Source organism: Abramis brama (genome assembly GCF_963993115.1).
Source record: "Abramis brama genome assembly, chromosome: 9".
NCBI lineage: Eukaryota > Metazoa > Chordata > Actinopteri > Cypriniformes > Leuciscidae > Abramis > Abramis brama.
In genome coordinates, this window is record NC_139971.1 from 44,785,954 (window position 1) to 44,807,827 (window position 21,874).

The following is a 21,874-nucleotide window of genomic DNA, read 5'->3' on the forward strand; positions in this document are numbered from 1 at the left end:
CTCCTCCGTGTGTTCCTCCTCTCACGTCACTGATCACAAGAGTGCGTCAGCTCAACAGTCTCAGTCCTCAGCAGTAGAGTGTGTGGCACAGCAGCAGGTGTGTGTGTGTGTGTGTGTGTGTGTGTGTCACAGGTGCAGCTCCTCGGCTCTGATGCGCTGGAGCTTCTCCCTCATCATGAGGAACGAGGGCCGTCTCGCAGGATCCAGACTCCAGCTCTGCTTCATCAGCTCGTACACCGCAGCAGGACATCTGTCGGGAGCCTCCATCTTATAGCCCTTCTCCACCCGCGGCACCACCTCCTTCAGCGGCTGCGGACACAGGGGTCAGGGGTCAAGGTCACCTTTATTTATATAGCACTTTAAAGGGGTCATCGGATGCACAATTCACTTTTACATGGGGTTTGCATATTAATGCATGTTAGCAGTGTGTGGACACAACCACACACAATGAAGATCATTTTGAAAAATGATCAAGTCGTTTGGATTTTCAATATGATGTCATAATGCTCATGCTCTGCCCACTACTGCTGACGGACTGTCCCATATTAGCATATTTTCGCCCTCAGCCATTTGTATACTGTCCGCCAAGGCATCACTTTACGTGTCTTGTGTCGACACCCCCCACGGGAAGGGGGGGAGGGGGGGTGAGCATGCTGCACAACAGACACTCTACTGTACTCTACCTCTACCGTACTCTACCTCTACCGTACTCTACCATACCGGACTCTACCTCTACTGTACAATACTGTACTCTGCCTCTACTGTACTCTGCCGTACTCTACCGCTACTGTACGCTACCTCTACTGTACAATACTGTACTATAGCTCTACTGTACAATACTGTACTCTAATTCTACTGTACTCTACATCTACTGTACTCTACATCTACTGTACTCTACTGTACAATACCTCTACTGTACTCTACCTCTACCGTACAATACCTCTACTGTACAATACTGTACTCTGCCTCTACTGTACTCTGCCGTACTCTACCGCTACTGTACGCTACCTCTACTGTACAATACTGTACTCTAATTCTACGGTACTCTACATCTACTGTACTCTACTGTACAATACCTCTACTGTACTCTACATCTACTGTCCCCTACTGCCTCTACTGTACTCTGCCTCTACTGTACAATACTGTACTCTGCCTCTACTGTACAATACTGTACTCTGCCTCTACTGTACAATACTGTACTATAGCTCTACTGTACAATACTGTACTCTACATCTACTGTACTCTACTGTACAATACCTCTACTGTACTCTACATATACTGTCCCCTACTGTACAATACTGTACTCTACCTCTACTGTACTCTACCGTACTCTGCCTCTACCGTACTCTGCCTCTACCGTACTCTGCCTCTACCGTACTCTGCCTCTACCGTACTCTGCCTCTACCGTACTCTGCCTCTACCGTACTCTGCCTCTGCCTCTACTGTACTCTGCCTCTACTGTACTCTGCCTCTACTGTACTCTGCCTCTACTGTACTCTGCCTCTACTCTGCCTGTACTCTGCCTGTACTCTGCCTGTACTCTGCCTGTACTCTGCCTGTACTCTGCCTCGACTGTACTCTGCCTCTACTGTACTCTGCCTCTACTGTACTCTGCCTCTACTGTACGCTGCCTCTACTGTACGCTGCCTCTACTGTACGCTGCCTCTACTGTACGCTGCCTCTACTGTACAATACTGTACTATAGCTCTACTGTACAATACTGTACTCTACATCTACTGTACTCTACTGTACAATACCTCTACTGTACAATACCTCTACTGTACTCTACTCTACATGTACTGTACTCTACTCTACATGTACTGTACTCTACTCTACATGTACTGTACTCTACTCTACATGTACTGTACTCTACTCTACATGTACTGTACTCTACTCTACATATATACTCTACCTCTACTGTACTCTACCTCTACTGTACTCTACCTCTACTGTACTCTACCTCTACTGTACTCTACCTCTACTGTACTCTACCTCTACTGTACTCTACCTCTACTGTACTCTACCTCTACTGTACTCTACCTCTACTGTACTCTACCTCTACTGTACTCTACCTCTACTGTACTCTACCTCTACTGTACTCTACCTCTACTGTACTCTACCTCTACTGTACTCTACCTCTACTGTACTCTACTGTTTGCAATAGTCCAGCCTGGCTGAGATGAATGCATGGATGAAAGTCTCCAAATCGCGAAAACTCAGATAATTGTTGAGCTTGCGAAGTCCCGTAAGCTCCAGAAAACTGGCTCTAACAAAAGAGTTGATTTATTTGTCAAATTTTAACTCTGGATCAAGGGTAACTCCCAGATTTTTTACTTTATCATGAATGTTATCTTGAAGGAGGCCCAGGGTGTGACTTACATTATTTAAAAGGTCTGAAGGGCCAAACAACATGACTTCAGACTTTTTCTGATTTAGTTGAAGGAAATTGTTGTCCATCCCAGTCTTAAAGGAACACTCCGACTTTTTGGGACTTTAGCTTATTCACAGTATCCCCCAGAGTTAGATAAGTCCATACATACCTTTTTCATTTCTGTGCGTTCTGTAAGTGTTATTTGACGCACCCACCGCTAGCCTAGCTTAGCACAAAGACTGGATGTAAATGGATAATGGTAGCATACTAATCCCAATAAGTGACAAAATAATGCAAACATTTTCCTATTTACATGTTGTGATCTGTATAGTCACAGCGTGTACAAATAACAAGGCTATATGAGACAGAGACCATTTTTAATCGTATTTATACTGGGAACTATATTCTCACTAGGCGTAGGAGCACAGCTACTTGGGCGGAGTGATTAGCGCAGCACACGAGACGCCCTGTGGTGAGGAGCAGAGAGTTCGCTCAGAGTTGGAATAATAGAGTCAGCAGTTACTAGATAGTAAATTTATAGTTTACAATCATGGGTGTTCGCTGTATTGTAAAGAGCTGCGACAATAAACAGGGGAGACCAGGTAATACTATGATGTTTCATAGAATTCCAACCAAAAACGCTGACCTGATGAATCGATGGCTACTTGTTCTGGGTATAGATCCAAACACACCTGTAAACAGCATCACAAAGTATTTCGTTTGCTCTGAACATTTTACTATAGACGACTATTTTGTAAAAATGCAAGTTGCCACACGGACCATGAAACGTGTGCTAAAGGATACAGCCATCCCATCGATAATAAAGACAGGAAAAATTGGATCACCTGTTGCTGCGGTAAGTGTTCCGTTATGTTTTGAGATGACTAACATTAGCCATACTCTAACAGTGCCATGCTAATGTAATGTAACCTTAGTAGTGACACTATTACATGAATAGGGGCTCCGTGTATCCCCTTTATTGTTATTATTGTGTTGTCATGACCACACTATATGCAATGGCTATACTACAATTTCATTGAACTATGAATGATCATTATAACAAAATCACTTACTTGGTGGACAGCTGACCATTAGGTTCACTCGGCATGGGGCGTTTCTTCCAGTTGATCTTGTCACAATGGGGGGAAAAAACTACAACTGCCGGGTGTATTAGGGCAGAGAAATCTTCCGTGGTAGTGACGCAAATATTTTGATTGTCATCAAGCCTTGACATTGATGGCAATACCCGGTCCCATTCATTACAACAAAGGCACTCGGTTTCTGTCGGCATAGGTTGGAATGTTCCACATTTACACCACCAGTCCGTGTTCGTTCTGATTCTCCCTTCGACATCAATCTGTTCGGCATCTTGTCTTACAGCTTCCAAAGTTTGTAACTCCTCGTCTGTGTATTCTGGCTCAAAACTATATGGTTCTGGATCTTGGTTTGATACACAGTAAAATTCCTCTGACAATACCTCAAAGTCAGCCATGATCACGAGTCACGTCTAGCTAGTTAGTCACGTTTGTTTTGTTTACGGAACCATCAACAGGGCGTCTCGTGTGCTGCGCTAATCACTCCGCCCAAGTAGCCACTCCGCCCAAGTAACGTTAGCTGTGCTCCTACGCCTAGTGAGAATATAGTTCCCAGTATTTATACGATTAAAAATGGTCTCTGTCTCATATAGCCTTGTTATTTGTACACGCTGTGACTATACAGATCACAACATGTAAATAGGAAAATGTTTGCATTATTTTGTCACTTATTGGGATTAGTATGCTACCATTATCCATTTACATCCAGTCTTTGTGCTAAGCTAGGCTAGCGGTGGGTGCGTCAAATAACACTTACAGAACGCACAGAAATGAAAAAGGTATGTATGGACTTATCTAACTCTGGGGGATACTGTGAATAAGCTAAAGTCCCAAAAAGTCGGAGTGTTCCTTTAATATCCTCTAAACAAGCTAGCGAAGAGGACACTGAGTCAGTGCCTGATTTTAGAGGAAAATACAGCTGAGTATCATCGGCATAAGTGTGATATGAAACTTTATGGGACTCAAAAATAAGACGCAGAGGGAGTAAATAAAGAGTAAATAAGGTTGGACCCAGAATAGAGCCCTGGGGAACCCCACAAGTGACGGGAACTGAGCTTGAGGAAAATACTCCAATCTCCACCGAAAAACTCCTATTTGTGAGATATGATGAAAACCAATCTAAGACAGAGGCACACACACACACACACACACACACACACAGCTGCTGGACACACGCTGAACAGCACGATAGACACACACACACACACACTGCCATCTGCTGGACACACACTGAATTCTCATGAAAACAATCATATAACAACAACAATTCTTTCCCACACAAACACATTTATCAATTAAATCCCTGTGATTGGATAACTGGAGTAACCAGCGGACCAATGGCGTCGCAGCGTCTCTAATGTTGGTTTGGTGTTTCTGAAACGCCGGAGTCGAAGTGTTTAACTCCCTCCAGAAGCGTCTCACACACACGAGTGTGTTCCTGAACACCAGCATCCGAACGCCAGAGTGACAGTGTTTACTGTGTTCGTCTGACGCTCGACACACACTCGTTTATGATAGAGGGAAACACACACATTACAGCAACTTACACGTTATTTCTGATATTTTACACCAGGAAGTGATGATTATGTTCTCTTGAACACATGGAAGGGAAACGCTGTTTTATTCTCAAGTGTTTTATGTGATAATATTCCAGTTTTGTGCATAAGTTATATTCGCAGAGAAACACAGCCAATGAAACTTACGATTTTGGGGTACGGCACGCGCCCGAACGAGTAAATCTCCCACAGCAGAACGCCGAAACTCCACACGTCAGATTTGGTAGAAAACCTCTGCAGAGAAAAGAGAATGGAATTCAGGAATGGAAAGATCAAGACACACTCATACTCTCACAGACACTCTCACACACACACACACTCAGACTCACACTCACACACACACACACACACCTTCTCGCGCAGGGCCTCGGGCGAGGTCCACTTGACGGGTAGTTTAGCCGTGTCCTGAGTGGACGAGGCCTCTTTGGTCAGACCGAAGTCGCTGACTTTAGCGATGTTGTCGTCGGACACCAGGACGTTGCGAGCCGCCAGATCTCTGTGCACTAAGTTATTGGCCTCCAGATACTCCATGGCTTCACACACGTTACTGAAACACACACACAAAGAAAACCGTTCCTAGCGAGCATATAACGCTGATGACTTCAGTGACCCGGATGAGCCTGTGCTTCTGTGTTCTGTTGTTATCTGGGAATAATATCCTGCTGGATGGAGCGATTGACCAATCAGAATCAAGTATTCCACAACTATAACGATAACTATATTCGCGTCCACACCAACAAACGATAATGGTCTTTTTATTCTAAGCACGGTTTCGAAGTAGTGAAAATGGACCGGCTGCTTTAATAAAGAGAGGTTTACTCACAGGGAGAACTTGAGCAAACACTCGCCGCCCAGGACCGTTCGCCCCCGAGAGCGCAGGTAATCCACCAGACTGCCCTGTCACACACACACACACACACACGATCACATGATCTGATCAACCTGTCAATCTCCTCCAGTCCTTCTGTCTCTGACTGAGAGTTTACTCTGTTTACTCCAGTGAAAGAGTGACTGTACAGACGTCCTTCAGCTCCAGCGTCACGTGTCTTTAAATCTGCACTGGTTTTATCAAGTAAACATAAGAATAACTTTGATATTGCTGGTAATATTTCAGCTGAACTGAGGTTTATTTGATTATCCAGACATCATTTATTAGAAAATATCAAATATGATCATCAGGCTTTTGAGGAAGGTTTAATTGTTCATCTGTCAATCATCATTGTATTGCATATGTTTTAAAACTACAGAGCTTTGATCATAAAACTAAGCATTTAAATATCATCTCATTAAGACATTATTGGCAGATATTGATATTTATATGCATTTATGCAGGTATCTGCTGTCCTGTTATACAGATCTCACTGATTTACATCACAAGCATCAGAATTATCACTTTTTGCCCATATAAATATCAGCATGTGAACCAAATTGCATATTTTTGCTCAGTTTGAGCTGATTTTTCCTTCATATTCTCAATATATGAGCCTTAAAAGCCTGATGCATCAAACATGATACTCAAACACATATGCAAAACTTATTTATTTAATGTAGATTTTGTCTAAATGTTCAATAAACCGTTAATTTTTTTTTTTTTTAAAGAAGCTTTTTCTGACTCCAGGATGAATGAAGCCTCAGATCAGCCCGGACAGATTCTCCAACTCCAGATATTAGTGTCTGTGTTTCACATCATGACTGAAGCGAGAGAAACTGACCTTCGCCATGAACTCCGTCACGATGAACAAACTGCCTCTCTCCTCCACGATCACTCCCAACAACTGCACCAGGTTAGTGTGTCTCAGCTGACTGCAACACACACGCACACGCGCACACAGATTTAAAGTCACCATGAAATCAAAATTGCTCTTGTTCTTATTGCAGTGTTTATCATAAATGATTTATGGGTGCACATCATCATTATTGTGTTAATAATGTTGAATCAGAATCAGTTCCTCTTGCAGCATCTCTTCTCTGATGACGAGGGCGGGGCTTTAACCTGTCACTCACATGAGATCAGCCAATAGCAAACCACAACCATCCAATCAATTCCCTACAGACTCAATCAAGCCCCGCCCACATCTGTTCTTTTTCCAGAAGCGTTTCACTCGATATACGACACACCAGAGGAAGAGCAAACAGAGCACTGGTCACAGGATTATACAGTGAGATGCTGAAGTGAAGATTCTCACGTCATGACTGAGGCTTCGGCGAGGAACGCCTGCGCTGTGGCGTCGTGTTTGATGCACTTCACCGCGACCTTCGACCCTCTGTAATCTCCCAGCAACACATCTGAACACACACACACAACAGCTCGTATCACACACATGCATCATCACACACACACACACACACAACAGCTCGTATCACACAATGCATCATCACACACACACACACACACACACACACACAACAGCTCGTATCACACACATGCATCATCACACACACACACACACACACACACAACAGCTCGTATCACACAATGCATCATCACACACACACACACACACACACACACACACAACAGCTCGTATCACACACATGCATCATCACTCACTCACACACACACACACACACACACACACACCAGCGTACCTCCGAACTCTCCTTTACCGATGGGCTTGATGAGTGTGAGATCTCTCCGGTTCAGAGCCCATCCGCCTGTGGAGAACACACACACACACACACACACACACACACACACACACACGTTCAGACGAGAGCTGGAAACTCATGCATTACCACAGAAATTAATATTTTTATTGATCAAGGACGCATTAGATTGATCATTTATAAAGTTACAAAAGATTTGTGCTGTTCTTTTGATCTTTCTATTATTCATCAAGAATCCTGAGAAATGAAATATGTCACAGTTTCCACAGAAATATGAAGCAGAACAACATCAGATCATCATATTAGAATATGAACACTGGAATCATATTTAGTTGAGACTCACTTCTGGAGAACTCGTCCTGCGCCGCCACCGTCCCCTCCATCAGCTTGGGTTTGATGAGGCGTGTGCAGAGACCATCAGCGTCTTTGGTGTAGTGCTGAAACACACACACACACACACACACACAGTGAACATGAGAGAGGAACCCGAGACTGTGGGCGGAAAACAAGGAGGACGGAGAGGAAGAGTGACGGACAGCAGCCCGAGGGAGAAGTGCATGCTGGGAGAGGTCACACACACCTCACGGGCCGCTCACACTGACGGACCCCTGAAGCTCCCAGAACTTGTGTTGTCGGGATGTTTCCGGTAAAAAGGAGGAGAGAGTGACTGAACCCGGAGAACAGCATCATCTCGGGAATAAGACGAACGAATCACAGTCCTCTCTCAGACGGGTCACATGATCTCCACTGTCTCCACTCCCATTGGTTAGCACTGCATCACACTGACTAATACGCAGTTTTTCATCTTTGTTTTAGGATTTTTCAATGTTTTTTCTCATTTTTGTGTTAGCACCAATATATATACACACACACCTATATATACACACATTTTAAATTTATGTATTATTATTTTCTTTTTAATTTAGCTTATTTTTTACATTTATTTTATTTTCCACCTTTATTATGTTTTTTATTTTATATAAATATATAACTAAATATATATATAAATATATATAAGCAAAATAAAAAAGTTACAAAAAAAAATTCTGTTTTGGTTTTGATTTTTCAAATTGTTTTCCTTATATTTCTTATTTTTTTGTTTTTACTCCTGTTATTCATTAAAAAAAGCAAAAATCTAAATTTTCAAAAAGTTTATTTTTGACTTTAATTTTAAAATATATTTCCTGTATTTTTTCTCATTTTGTTTAACGCTTGCTCCTTTGTTATTTGTTGAAAAGCAAAATCTCACTTTTGTTTATGATTAAAATATATTTTATTTATTTTTTCTTATTTTGTTTATTTCTTTTATTTTCTTGACTTTATTTAAACCAGCTTTAGTAAAAGAGATTCATCTGAACATCAGAATCAAACTCTAGATGAAGATCGTTTGAGGTTTACCACTAGAGGGCAGAATAATCACATTCACCAGCAAACGACAACACACACATTACACACACTCACAGGCACACACACACACATTACACACACTCACAGACACACACTCACGTTTACAGCAGTTTCACAAGATGTGTGTGACCTTGACTGATAAGCAGCTTGTTATGATATGACACTCCGTCAAGAGAAAATGACAAAAGAATGAGAAAAAAGAGAATGTGAGGAATTCCAAAAATGTGCGCACACACACACACACACACACACACACACACACACACACACACACACACACACACACACACACGTATGGGAGGCCGTATGGGACGAAACACACTGAAACACTGACACACACTGAAACACTTGCGTATTCTGGGTGGTTGCTATGATGTTGCTAGGCGGTTGCTAGAGTGTTCTGGGTGTTTGCTATACTGTTGCTAGGTGGTTGCTAGGGTATTCTGTAGTGTTGTCACGGTACCAAAATTTCAGTATTCGGTACCGATACCAGTGAAAATCCACGGTTCTCGGTACCAATTTCGGTACCAAAGCTTAATTTAGATTAAATTTACATAATTATATTAAAGTGTATATCACAGTTACAAAGATGGAAACTGTAGTATTAAAAACACTTTACAATAAGATTCCATTTGTTAGATAACATTAGATAAAATGACCTAACAATAAACAATAGTTATATACTGTCGCAATTATTCTCCTTTAGGGGTTAATTTAAAAATACATTTTTAAAATCAAAAGTTAACATTATTTCTGTTAACATTATTTAATGCACAATGAATGAAGTGAACAAACATGACCAATCAAGTGTTTGTATTAAATAACATTCACAAACATTAATTAATGTTGTAAAAATATATTGTTCACTCAATGTGTTATGTTAGATAACGCATTAAGTGATGTTAATGAATGGTATCTTATTGTAGCATTACCAAACTATACAGTAGATAAAATATGTTTTATTTGACTTGACTATACTTTTATTTAATCCAAAACTGTATTCATATTTAATTTTAAAAGGGCTTTTTAAACCTGCTAGGAGTTATCCAGCCAAGAATAAGACTAGAACTGCTTTTCTGACGCACTGATATTAATGACGGCTTTTTATTTCTCATCTCCATAAATATATCTATATAGTTCCTCTCCTCTATATATAAATAGGCTATATATAGTAGTAAAGCTAATGCAAGGGCTAGAAATCAATTAATTCTTTGCTAATACTTCCTCGTCATCATGGAGAGCGCAGTTCGCACCGCTTTCTCCTTCCCACAAGCGCTTGTTCTCCCGTGGCGTCTGTTGTTGCTATGCATCCATGAACATAGGCGCGCATGGAAAAACGAGCGCGCCGCGCGCCATTTGAAATAACGTATCTGCACGCGCAAAAACATCAGCACCACATCAGCAGCAGCACCGCCGGTCGCCATGTCTCAGCGCTTTTATGAAGAGGACGCAACTGCACGCGCATCAAGTACCGGGTTTGAGAAAACCTCACTCTCACACACTCTCTCACACACTCACTCACACAGAGACACTCTCTCACACACTCACTCACACAGAGACACTCTCTCACACACTCACTCACTCTCTCTCACACACTCACTCACACAGAGACACTCTCTCACACACTCACTCACTCTCACACACTCACTCACTCACACTCACTCACTCTCACTCACACAGAGACACTCTCTCACACACTCACTCACACAGAGACACTCTCTCACACTCACTCACACTCACTCACTCACACTCACTCAGAGACACACTCTCACACACTCACTCACTCACACAGACACTCTCTCACTCACACTCACTCTCTCACACAGAGACACTCTCTCACACACTCTCACACACTCTCACACACTCTCACACACTCTCACACACTCTCACACACTCTCACTCTCACACACACACTCACTCACACACACTCACTCACACACACTCACTCACTCACTCACACTCACTCACTCACACTCACTCAGAGACACACTCTCACACTCTCACTCACACTCACTCACACTCACACTCACTCTCTCACACAGAGACACTCTCTCACACACTCTCACACACTCTCACACACACACTCTCACACACACACACTCACACACACACTCTCACACACACACTCTCACACACACACTCTCACACACACACTCTCACACACACACTCTCACACACACTCTCACACACACTCTCACACACACTCTCACACTCTCACACACACACTCTCACACACACACTCTCACACACACACTCTCACACACACTCACACACACTCACACACACTCACACACACACACTCTCTCACACACTCTCTCACACACACTCACTCACTCACACACTCACTCACTCACACACACACTCACTCAGAGGACTCACTCTCTCACACACTCACTCACACAGAGACACTCTCACACACACACTCACTCTCACTCACTCTCACACACACTCTCTCACACACTCTCTCACACACACACACACACACACACACACACACACACACACTCACTCACACACCTCCACCAGCTGCATGAGGTTGTCGAAGTACTCCTCCTCGTCGATGCTCAGTCTGCCGCTGTGATAGATGATGCGGTAATGCTCCACCTTCGCGTCGCAGCTCACACACAGTGTGTAGTCGCCGGGGTAGTTTGTGCTCTCGCGCACCAGGAACAATCCCGTCTCCGGCGGATACAGCAGCCGCTCCGCCTGCTCCCGCGAGATCTTCCCGTGAAACCACCTGACACACACACACACACACCGGATCAGAGGACACACACACACACACACACAGGATCAGAGATCAGACACACACACCAGATCAGAGATCAGACACACACACACATACCGGATCAGAGATCAGACACACACACACACCGGATCAGAGATCAGACACACACACACACACACACACTGGATCAGAGATCAGACACACACACGCACACCAGATCAGAGATCAGACACACACACACACACACACACACCAGATCAGAGATCAGACACACTCTTCCTGTGAAACCACCTGACCAACACACACACACAACAGACACACACACTTATCATTCCTGGAGTCCAGAAAGAGTCAGAGTTCATATTTCCTGTAAGAACGCTTAAATGTGTTTCTGTCAGATCTGTGATCAGTCTCCGCCGTCTCTGATATTTACTGACAGTATATAGACCAGAGGTGCCCAATCCTGCTCCTGCCGATCGACTGTCCTGCACAGTTCATCTCCAACCCTAATCAAACACACCTGCCTTTCATTTTCAAGTGAACCGGAAGACCTTAATTGGTTGCTTCAGGTGTGTTTGATTAGGGTTGGAGATGAACTGGACAGTCGATCGGCAGGAGCAGGATTGGGCACCCCTGATATAGACCATCATGACATTTTGACATGAATAACCCTGACATGAACTAGTGAAGACATATACTCATATATATCCATTATATCATCACTGGTTAATCTAAAGTTCATTTACAGTCAAACCAACATTATTCAGACACCAACATTTCTCACATCATCAGTTTATTCGCTATAGTTTAGAAAATGGTGATAAAATATGAGCAGAACTCAGAGTTATGAACTCAGCTGATATTTGACTGGTTTTGTCCGTCCTTCTGTTAGACTGTCTCACACATGAATTATGTTGAATATCTGTCAGCTGTTAAATTTAACTACACAATTAGATAATACCAGTTTAGCTCAACCAATCACCAAGCAATGCTTCATTGTGTTCAGTCTGTGTGTAAAAAGAGCATTAGCAATTAAAGAAAACACACTTCAGCAAAACATGATCAGCTCAAAGTGTCCGAATCATTTTTGGTCCCAGATTTGTATAAATGTCACTGGTAGTCACTGAAAGAGTTTCTGGTATAATATGTCACAGTTTACTTTATTTTGCTCTCCTCACTCACATAAATGAACTATAGTGTCCTGATCACACTAGTGAAAAATATCAGAAATGATATCTGGAGCTGACTGTTCCTCAGAGATGCTTCATATGCGTGTCATTGGCCGTATTAATATCAGCGCCACCTACTGGCAGTCATGAGCCACGAATGACCAAACATGTTATTTCTGTGTGTTGGTGTGAGTTCACTGATCTCTGATGACATCACAGCTCTTCCGCCGCATCATCGCTGTGTTTCACTTCTGCATTTGAGGGATTTACTGAGAAACTGAGTGACATTCAGCAGAACTTCAGACTCTAGCACTAAATCACATGAAGAACAGGGAACTGTCAATCACAACACGACCATCAATGAGGAGTCGTTCACTTCAGAGTTTAAATCTCCTGATAGTTTACTCTCCTCACGTCCTCCAAGATGTTCATGTCTTTCTTTCTTCAGTGGAAAAGAAATGAAGGTTTCTGAGGAAAACACTCCAGGATGTTTCTCCATATAGTGTCTTCAATGGGGTCCAACGGGTCGAAGGTCCAGATGTGAGTTTCAGTGCAGCTTCAAAGTCTCGACACGATCCAGCCGAGGAATAAGAGTCTCATCTAGACAAACCAGTGGACATTTTATAAAGAAATAAACATTTATATACTTTATCCACAGATGCTGGTCTTGCTCTAGCTGTGATGAGACACACATTACATAATCAGGGTGAAAGGTCAAGCGTGACGTAGGGGGAAGAACAGACCCAGTGTTTACTAAGAGAACCTGCAAAGACTGAGTCAAACACCATTTACAAAGAAACAAATAAATAAAAGGTAAAACAACGATGTCGGACGATTCTGAAGTTGGAGGAGGAAATGAGATTGAGTTTTTCACTCTACTCTACATTTCTGAATGTGTGTCTCATCACAGCGAGTGCAAGACCAGCATCTGTGGATAAAAGTATATAAATGTTTATTTCTTTATAAAATGTCGGCTGGTTTGTCTAGATGAGACTCTTATTCCTCGGCTGGATCGTGTCGAGACTTTGAAGCTGCACTGAAACTCACATCTGGACCTTCGACCCGTTGGACCCCATTGAAGACACTATATGGAGAAACATCCTGGAGTGTTTTCCTCAGAAACCTTCATTTCTTTTCCACTGAAGAAAGAAACACATGAACATCTTGGAGGACGAGAGGAGAGTAAACTATCAGGAGATTTAAACTCTGAAGTGAACGACTCCTTTCAAGAAAGGTTGTGTTTTCCTGCCGAGGTCAGGGGTCAGAGGTCACTGATTGGAGGCTGCGGTGTCACATGAAGACAGTGATGCAGAATCTTGTGAATTAGTTCAGTCTCACAGCACGATGACTGTTCAAATCAAATCAAGTTATAAAAGAACAACGCTGTGTTTGAATGGAATCTGCGAACGCTGAGGATTCTGGGTAACAAGGTCTGTGTGAAACACACACACGATATAAAATGTATGTGTCGCGATGTGATCCGACACTGAGACTGGACCTCAGAGGTCATGAACTCACGGCATCATGCTGAGCTTTCCTCCAGACTTCACTCCTTCTCTCTTCTGGACGTAGTTGGCAGGAATCGCTCCCTCTCGACCGACGCTGTTCTTCGCCTTGTACCAGTTTGGGTCCTTCGTTAATAAAGCAGTTCATCAAAAACAGTCAATGAAGATCATGAGCATGACATCACATTATAACTGAAGATTTGTTGTTTTGATTTATATATATATATATTTATCCGGGTTTGAAATGAACACTCGCCAAATGTGTGTAAAAATCACGAGCCAATGTGGCGTTTCTTATAATGTTTACTCACTTTCCAAATCTGCACAGATTTAGCCCAAATACTCATGAGTCATGATATATTAATACAGCGTATTGCACAGAATCTGCTCATATCTGCTCACTCGAACACACACGTCACTACGCAACTAATAACGGAGCGCTTGTTCATTTGCACTGAAGCAATAGCGCAGATTAAAAAGCATTTGGTGAACAGAAAACACATTTTCCAACATCCATTTCAACATATTTAAGAAAAATTTGCATGTATATACTGTATATATTAAAGTACATAATTTAAATTATATATATATATATATATATATATATATATATATATATATATATATATATAATAAAAATACATTCTTAAATATATACATGCATGTGAGAGTGTATTTATATATACAAAATAATTATACACAGCACACACACACACACATATTATGTAAACACAAACTTTTATTTCGGATGTGATTAATCGTTGCCCAGCACTAATGTATAAACAGGTTTCTTGTTTATAAGCAGAGGCTCTGTTCATTCTTCTGATATATTGCATGTTCAGATATTCATACAAAGGCCTTGAAAGTTGTGTGAAAATGATCAGAAATGCTGGTGGTGACGGACGAGTTTTTCAAAAACACTGGCAGGGAAAGAGTTAAATATATTTCTTACAACAATAAAAAAGAAAAACGGCGAATAGAAGCTCTTTCAGTTTGACATTTGATTCACAGGAGAAGACTTTTTAAAAATGGACTTAAAAATTACTGAAATCTCTGATAAATGATATCACATAACTCTGATGTGTCGCTCGTGATGTTTGGAGACTGAAGAGTGTGAGACGCTACAGTGCGCATGACATAATGGTCTGCCTCCTGATTGGCCGTTACCTTGGTTACACCTGATTGGCCGTTACCCTGGTTACGCCTGATTGGCCGTTAGGTTGGTTACGCCTGATTGGCCGTTACCTTGGTTACCCTGATTGGCCGTTACCTTGGTTACGCCTGATTGGCCGTTACCTTGGTTACGCCTGATTGGCCGTTACCTTGGTTACACCTGATTGGCCGTTACCTTGGTTACGCCTGATTGGCCGTTACCCTGGATACGCCTGATTGGCCGTTAGGTTGGTTATGCCTGATCGGCCGTTACCCTGGTTACGCCTGATTGGTCGTTACCTTGGTTACGCCTGATTGGCCGTTACCTTTTGTTACGCCTGATTGGCCGTTAGGTTGGTTACGCCTGATTGGCCGTTACCTTGGTTACGCCTGATTGGCCGTTACCCTGGTTACGCCTGATTGGCCGTTAGGTTGGTTACGCCTGATTGGCCGTTACCCTGGTTACGCCTGATTGGTCGTTACCTTGGTTATGCCTGAGTGGCCGTTACCCTGGTTACACCTGATTGGTCGTTACCTTGGTTACGCCTGATTGGCCGTTACCTTGGTTACGCCTGATTGGCCGTTACCTTGGTTACGCTGATGATGGTCAGCAGGTCTCCTTTGCTGAAGGGAAGGTCCTGATCGGTGCTGCCCTGGAAATTATACTTGGCCACACACTCGGTGCCGGACGGCCACGCTCCCTGCGAGAGGAACACACAAAACTTCTGTTAAACTTCCTCTCATGCAGAGAGTGTGTGTGTGTGTGTGTGTGTGTGTGTGTACCTGTAGAGCAGACATGCTGATTGAAGCTGTGACTCTGAGCGTCACACACCGACCTCAACCATCAGAGCTGAGGAGACAAAACACACACAATCAGTCTGAGTGTGTGTGTGTGTGTGTGTGAGTGTGTGTGTGCGTGTGAGTGTGAGTGAGTGTTTGAGTGAGTTCAGCATCATCAAACAACTAAACAAAATCTGTAAATCTGTTAAAGGGATAGTTCACCCAAAAATGAGAGTTAGCCCATGATTTACTCTCCCTCAAGTCATCCTAGTGTATATGACATTCTTCTTTCAGATGAACACAATCAGAGTTTTATGTCCTGGCTCTTCCCAGCTTTATAATGGCAGTGAATGGGGGGGGGGGGCCGACGAGATTTTGAAGCCCCAAAAAAGTGCATCTGTCCACCGTGATATTGTTTAATATAACTCAGATTGTGTTTGGCTGAAAGTTTTGTGAGTAAATCATGGGCTAATTTTCATTTTTGGGTGAACTATCCCTTTAAAAACATTCATCCTAAAGTGTGATACATGATCATTCTCTCAGCACTAGTTGTGCAGTTTTCATGTTTTCAGAGGATATGAATAATGCAGCTGAACTCCAGACACTCGGAGCGCTGAATAATTAAAGATCTACACTTTAAGAACTAGAGCTCAGCACTGCCTGTCCATCAGTGCTTCTGGAAGTCCATGAACACACCAGTCATCTACGAGGAGAACCACACCAGGAGAACCACACCAGTCATCTACAAGGAGAACCACACCAGTCATCTACGAGGAGAACCACACCAGGAGAACCACACCAGTCATCTACAAGGAGAACCACACCAGTCATCTACGAGGAGAACCACACCAGGAGAACCACACCAGTCATCTACGAGGAGAACCACACCAGTCATCTACAAGGAGAACCACACCAGGAGAACCACACCAGTCATCTACGAGGAGAACCACACCAGGAGAACCACACCAGTCATCTACCAGGAGAACCACACCAGTCATCTACGAGGAGAACCACACCAGTCATCTACAAGGAGAACCACACCAGTAGAACCACACCAGTCATCTACGAGGAGAACCACACCAGGAGAACCACACCAGTCATCTACGAGGAGAACCACACCAGGAGAACCACACCAGGAGAACCACACCAGTCATCTACGAGGAGAACCACACCAGGAGAACCACACCAGTCATCTACGAGGAGAACCACACCAGTCATCTACAAGGAGAACCACACCAGTAGAACCACACCAGTCATCTACAAGGAGAACCACACCAGTCATCTACGAGGAGAACCACACCAGTCATCTACGAGGAGAACCACACCAGGAGAACCACACCAGTCATCTACGAGGAGAACCACACCAGTCATCTACGAGGAGAACCACACCAGGAGAACCACACCAGTCATCTACGAGGAGAACCACACCAGGAGAACCACACCAGTCATCTACGAGGAGAACCACACCAGTCATCTACAAGGAGAACCACACCAGTAGAACCACACCAGTCATCTACAAGGAGAACCACACCAGTCATCTACGAGGAGAACCACACCAGTCATCTACAAGGAGAACCACACCAGTAGAACCACACCAGTCATCTACGAGGAGAACCACACCAGGAGAACCACACCAGTCATCTACGAGGAGAACCACACCAGGAGAACCACACCAGTCATCTACGAGGAGAACCACACCAGGAGAACCACACCAGTCATCTACGAGGAGAACCACACCAGGAGAACCACACCAGTCATCTACGAGGAGAACCACACCAGTCATCTACGAGGAGAACCACTTTACACACTTTGATTTGAAGCAATATATTTGAAAATCAGACAAAAAGACAAAGATACAAGACTGTGAACTTAACGACTATAGTGAAGAAGTATTACGGAGGATAATCTAATTAAAAACGATGGAGAAATATAAAACTGCTCATTTAAAAATGTTGAATATACATATATTTTCATGTAACATATGATTTAACCCCCGTAGCAGATCTATACAGGTGGAGCTGGGGAAGGAGGAGGGTCATATATATATATTATATATATCTATAGCAGATCTATTCTGCCAAGACCAAATACATTAACATTACCATATCCATTACTCCACCAATCTCTCAATGTTGTCAATACAGAAATGTAAGAACAATGTATTTTAGGTTTATTGCAAAATATGCATATATATATATATATATATATATATATTTAAATATGTAAGTATTTCGAGAGCAGAGAGATCAACTCGATTACATCATTCGCAGGGCTTCATGGAAGTAGGCGGAGCTAATGAGATTTGAGCTTGTTTCGACTCATATTGGTGGGATTTTCTGCACAGCATCATGGGTAATGTAGTTTTTCAGCAGCATTTCACCATTTCACCATCTGAGAAAACTATTGGCAGATTTACACACAAACTCAAGAAACCGACCCAAACACTCCAGACAGGAATACATCTTCAACATATTCAACAAACTCAAGAAACCGAAACTTTTTTAACCCCGTTTCTCCTTTTCCTGAATCTCTAGTGCCTGACAGAAACAGATCGACTGCAAGAGTCCGTGCGAAGATCATCCAGACACCGACAGACTCGGAACAGAACAGAGAGAAAGATCCGACACAGACACTGGGTTATCAAGGCTGAAAACAGCAGAAGGTCAGAGAGAGTATCGTCCATCGGTCCCGAGAGGTTTCAGATGAACCCATGACACTGGAGACGGAGGACAGACCCTCAGATGAAAGAGGATCCGATCACACAGAACCGACTCGAGCTGCAGAATCCTGAGAGATCCACGACTCGCTCACTCACAGAGTCCGTCTGCCACTCAAATGCCAATCCACTTCCTTCAAAGAACTGTAACAAGCGAACGGATGAAAGCTTATCGTAGAGCTGCACGGCTCTGGATCAACTGGATCACTTCGTTCAAAACACGGATCTCGATTCTCCCGCGATTCTGAACAGAATAGCATGTCGTTCACTAGAGCTTCTGAAAAATGTTAATTGCTCAGTGTGTTTTAAAAAAAACATTTAATTAATTTAAAAGAAAGATTTAGTTTGAGTGAATGATTCAATGACTCACTCGAAGACTTCACTTGATGAATCAGAGTTTTTGATTCAATGACAGATCATTTTTAACCGTCTCTTGTCGCCACCTACTGGTGTAACAACTTATGAGACACAATCTTTATTTGAAGCATCAAATTACTTTTAAAAAGTGATTTGCTCTATTTTGATCACTAGACGGATGATATCAGTGTTTATATCTGAACTATAAACTTTTATCCCAGAACTTCTGTGATAATCTGAATTACTGGTGTTTTTCAGTAAAAAATGAAAATGTTCCAAAACCGGTTTGACATCTCTCTCTCTCTCTCTCTCTCTCTCTCTCTCTCTCTCTCTCTCTCTCTCTCTCTCTCTCTCTCTCTCTCTCTCTCTCTCTCTCTCTTCTCTCTTCTCTCTCTCTTCGGAGGACCAAAGGCATTTTAATAACAATATCTTTTGTGCTCCACTGAAAAGAAAAATACCGGTTTGAGACAGAAGAATGAACACTTGAGGTGAACTATCACTGCAGGGTGTGTGTGTGTGTGTGTGCGTGTGTGTGTGCGCGTGTTAAAGTGCCAGTGTGAACGCTAAGCGGACCGGAACAAACGAACCAATCACACTAAACTACAAGTGTGTGTGTGTGTGTGTGTGAGAGAGAGAGTGTGTCTGTGTGAGACAGAGAGTGTGTATGTATGTGTGAATTAGTTTGAAGAGTCTCTTTAGAGTGGCACGGTTGACCATGCGTGGAGCAGAAGGAGATAATGCCGGGCATCAGGACACAATGACGCTATTCTACTCGACACACACTCACAGATACACAAACATTCCCAGACACACACACACACACACTCTCTCTCTCTCTCTCTCACACACACACACACACTCACACACACAGATAAGCTCACTATCCCAGAATCCTCGGGCCGGGTGTCAGACATGACAGACGGTCTCACACTGCTGCTGTCTGGCTCTTCACACACACACACACACACACACACACACACACACACACACTCTCTCTCTCTCTCTCTCTCTCTCTCTCTGACAGATACACACACACACACACACACACTCTCTCACACACACACACACACACACACACACTCTCTCTCTCTCACACACACACACACACACTCTCTCTCTCTCTCTCACACACACACACACACAGCCAATCAACACATGCTATCAGGTGTAATAACTTTTTTTGCAATGCAAAAATCATGGCTTATAAAAACTGTATAGATTGTTTTTGTTTTATGCTCTATAATAGCAATATTACAATCTTATAGACATGAACTACATATTATGGTTTCATGAAAACACCTTATTGCATGGAAATGCCATGATTTATAATATGTCTATGATAACTCAGAATATCAACAGTAACATCAGAGCTTCATCAGCACGAGTTATGCAAATATGCACAGATTAATTATGAATTATGATATAGAGAACCACGCCTGCAGAACTCATACACACCCTCACCTGTGATGATCATCTGCTTATGTGTGTGTTATTATCATCACCGCAGAAATGCGTGTGTGTGAAACATCACCTGTGCGCGTGCACGAGCCGATCAGCTGACAGAAGCGGTCAATAATCAGTAATCAATGAGATCTGATGATCTGATGAGAGATGCGAGCGTCTCGCGCACTGGACACACACACACCAAACACACTCACCGGAGAATCTCCCACAGAAGCGCGTGATGCTCCTCTCAGGCTCCGGGTTGTTCCGAGCATCAGTTGGTGTGTGAGTGTGTTTGAGATCAGACTGTGTGTATCGAGCCTGTTGATGAAGAGAAACTGAAATGAAATAAAAATGTCGCTGCGCTTCGACGCGACGCTCCAGATTCTAGCGCGTCCACTCCGATTCACTGCAGCTCCCGCGACGCGTGACGCATGACGTCACGGATGAGACGCGCCGCAGGTCCGCGCACATATACACACAAACAGAAATGGACTAATAATAAACCTAACATTATATTATTTAAAACTAAAATATTTAGAACTTAAGCATTATATTGAGGCCTTAAAAGACGCAAGAAATAAAAAAAACAACTTTTATCATTTTCATCAGTGTGTCAAGTTATCCCGTATATTTTTTATTTGTATTTTATTGTTTTTTTCCTGTTTCCTTTGATTAAAAGAACACGAGCAGGATTTGTAAAGAACCTGCAAATTAATTGTATTTATTTGTACTTGACTTGTATTCTACGCTTCCTTTAATCTGTTAATATTAAACATTTGATTTGATATTCATAGTATTTCTGTATTTATTTATCCACAATTTCTAAAGTAGATATACAAATTCTGTATATAATATAATAATACTGTGGCCAAACTTTATTGAATTTAATGTAAAAACACCAGTTCATAACACAGACACATTTCAAATCGTTGTAATTCTGAACTATAAATATTTAACACTTAAAAAGCATTCCCACTAAAATGATA

At 42.6% G+C, this 21,874-nt stretch overlaps 1 protein-coding gene across 1 annotated transcript in view; it reads right to left on the minus strand.

Annotated features, from left to right (window-relative positions):
• Positions 1–21,310, minus strand: part of cskl (c-src tyrosine kinase-like) — a 23,018-nt gene extending 1,708 nt beyond the window's left edge. The window contains exons 1-13 of the mRNA XM_084124188.1: positions 21,101–21,310; positions 16,373–16,439; positions 16,177–16,290; positions 14,451–14,563; positions 11,553–11,772; positions 7,972–8,065; positions 7,611–7,676; positions 7,208–7,307; positions 6,734–6,824; positions 5,845–5,918; positions 5,373–5,568; positions 5,169–5,255; positions 1–309 (exon numbers count right to left, since the gene is read on the minus strand). The exon at positions 1–309 is cut by the window's left edge and continues 1,708 nt beyond it. Coding sequence (XP_083980314.1) covers positions 127–309; positions 5,169–5,255; positions 5,373–5,568; positions 5,845–5,918; positions 6,734–6,824; positions 7,208–7,307; positions 7,611–7,676; positions 7,972–8,065; positions 11,553–11,772; positions 14,451–14,563; positions 16,177–16,290; positions 16,373–16,387 — 1,353 coding nt within the window. The 5' untranslated portion in view covers positions 16,388–16,439; positions 21,101–21,310 and the 3' untranslated portion in view covers positions 1–126. The remainder of the gene's footprint in view (positions 310–5,168; positions 5,256–5,372; positions 5,569–5,844; positions 5,919–6,733; positions 6,825–7,207; positions 7,308–7,610; positions 7,677–7,971; positions 8,066–11,552; positions 11,773–14,450; positions 14,564–16,176; positions 16,291–16,372; positions 16,440–21,100) is intronic.
• Positions 21,311–21,874: the final 564 nt, after the last annotated feature.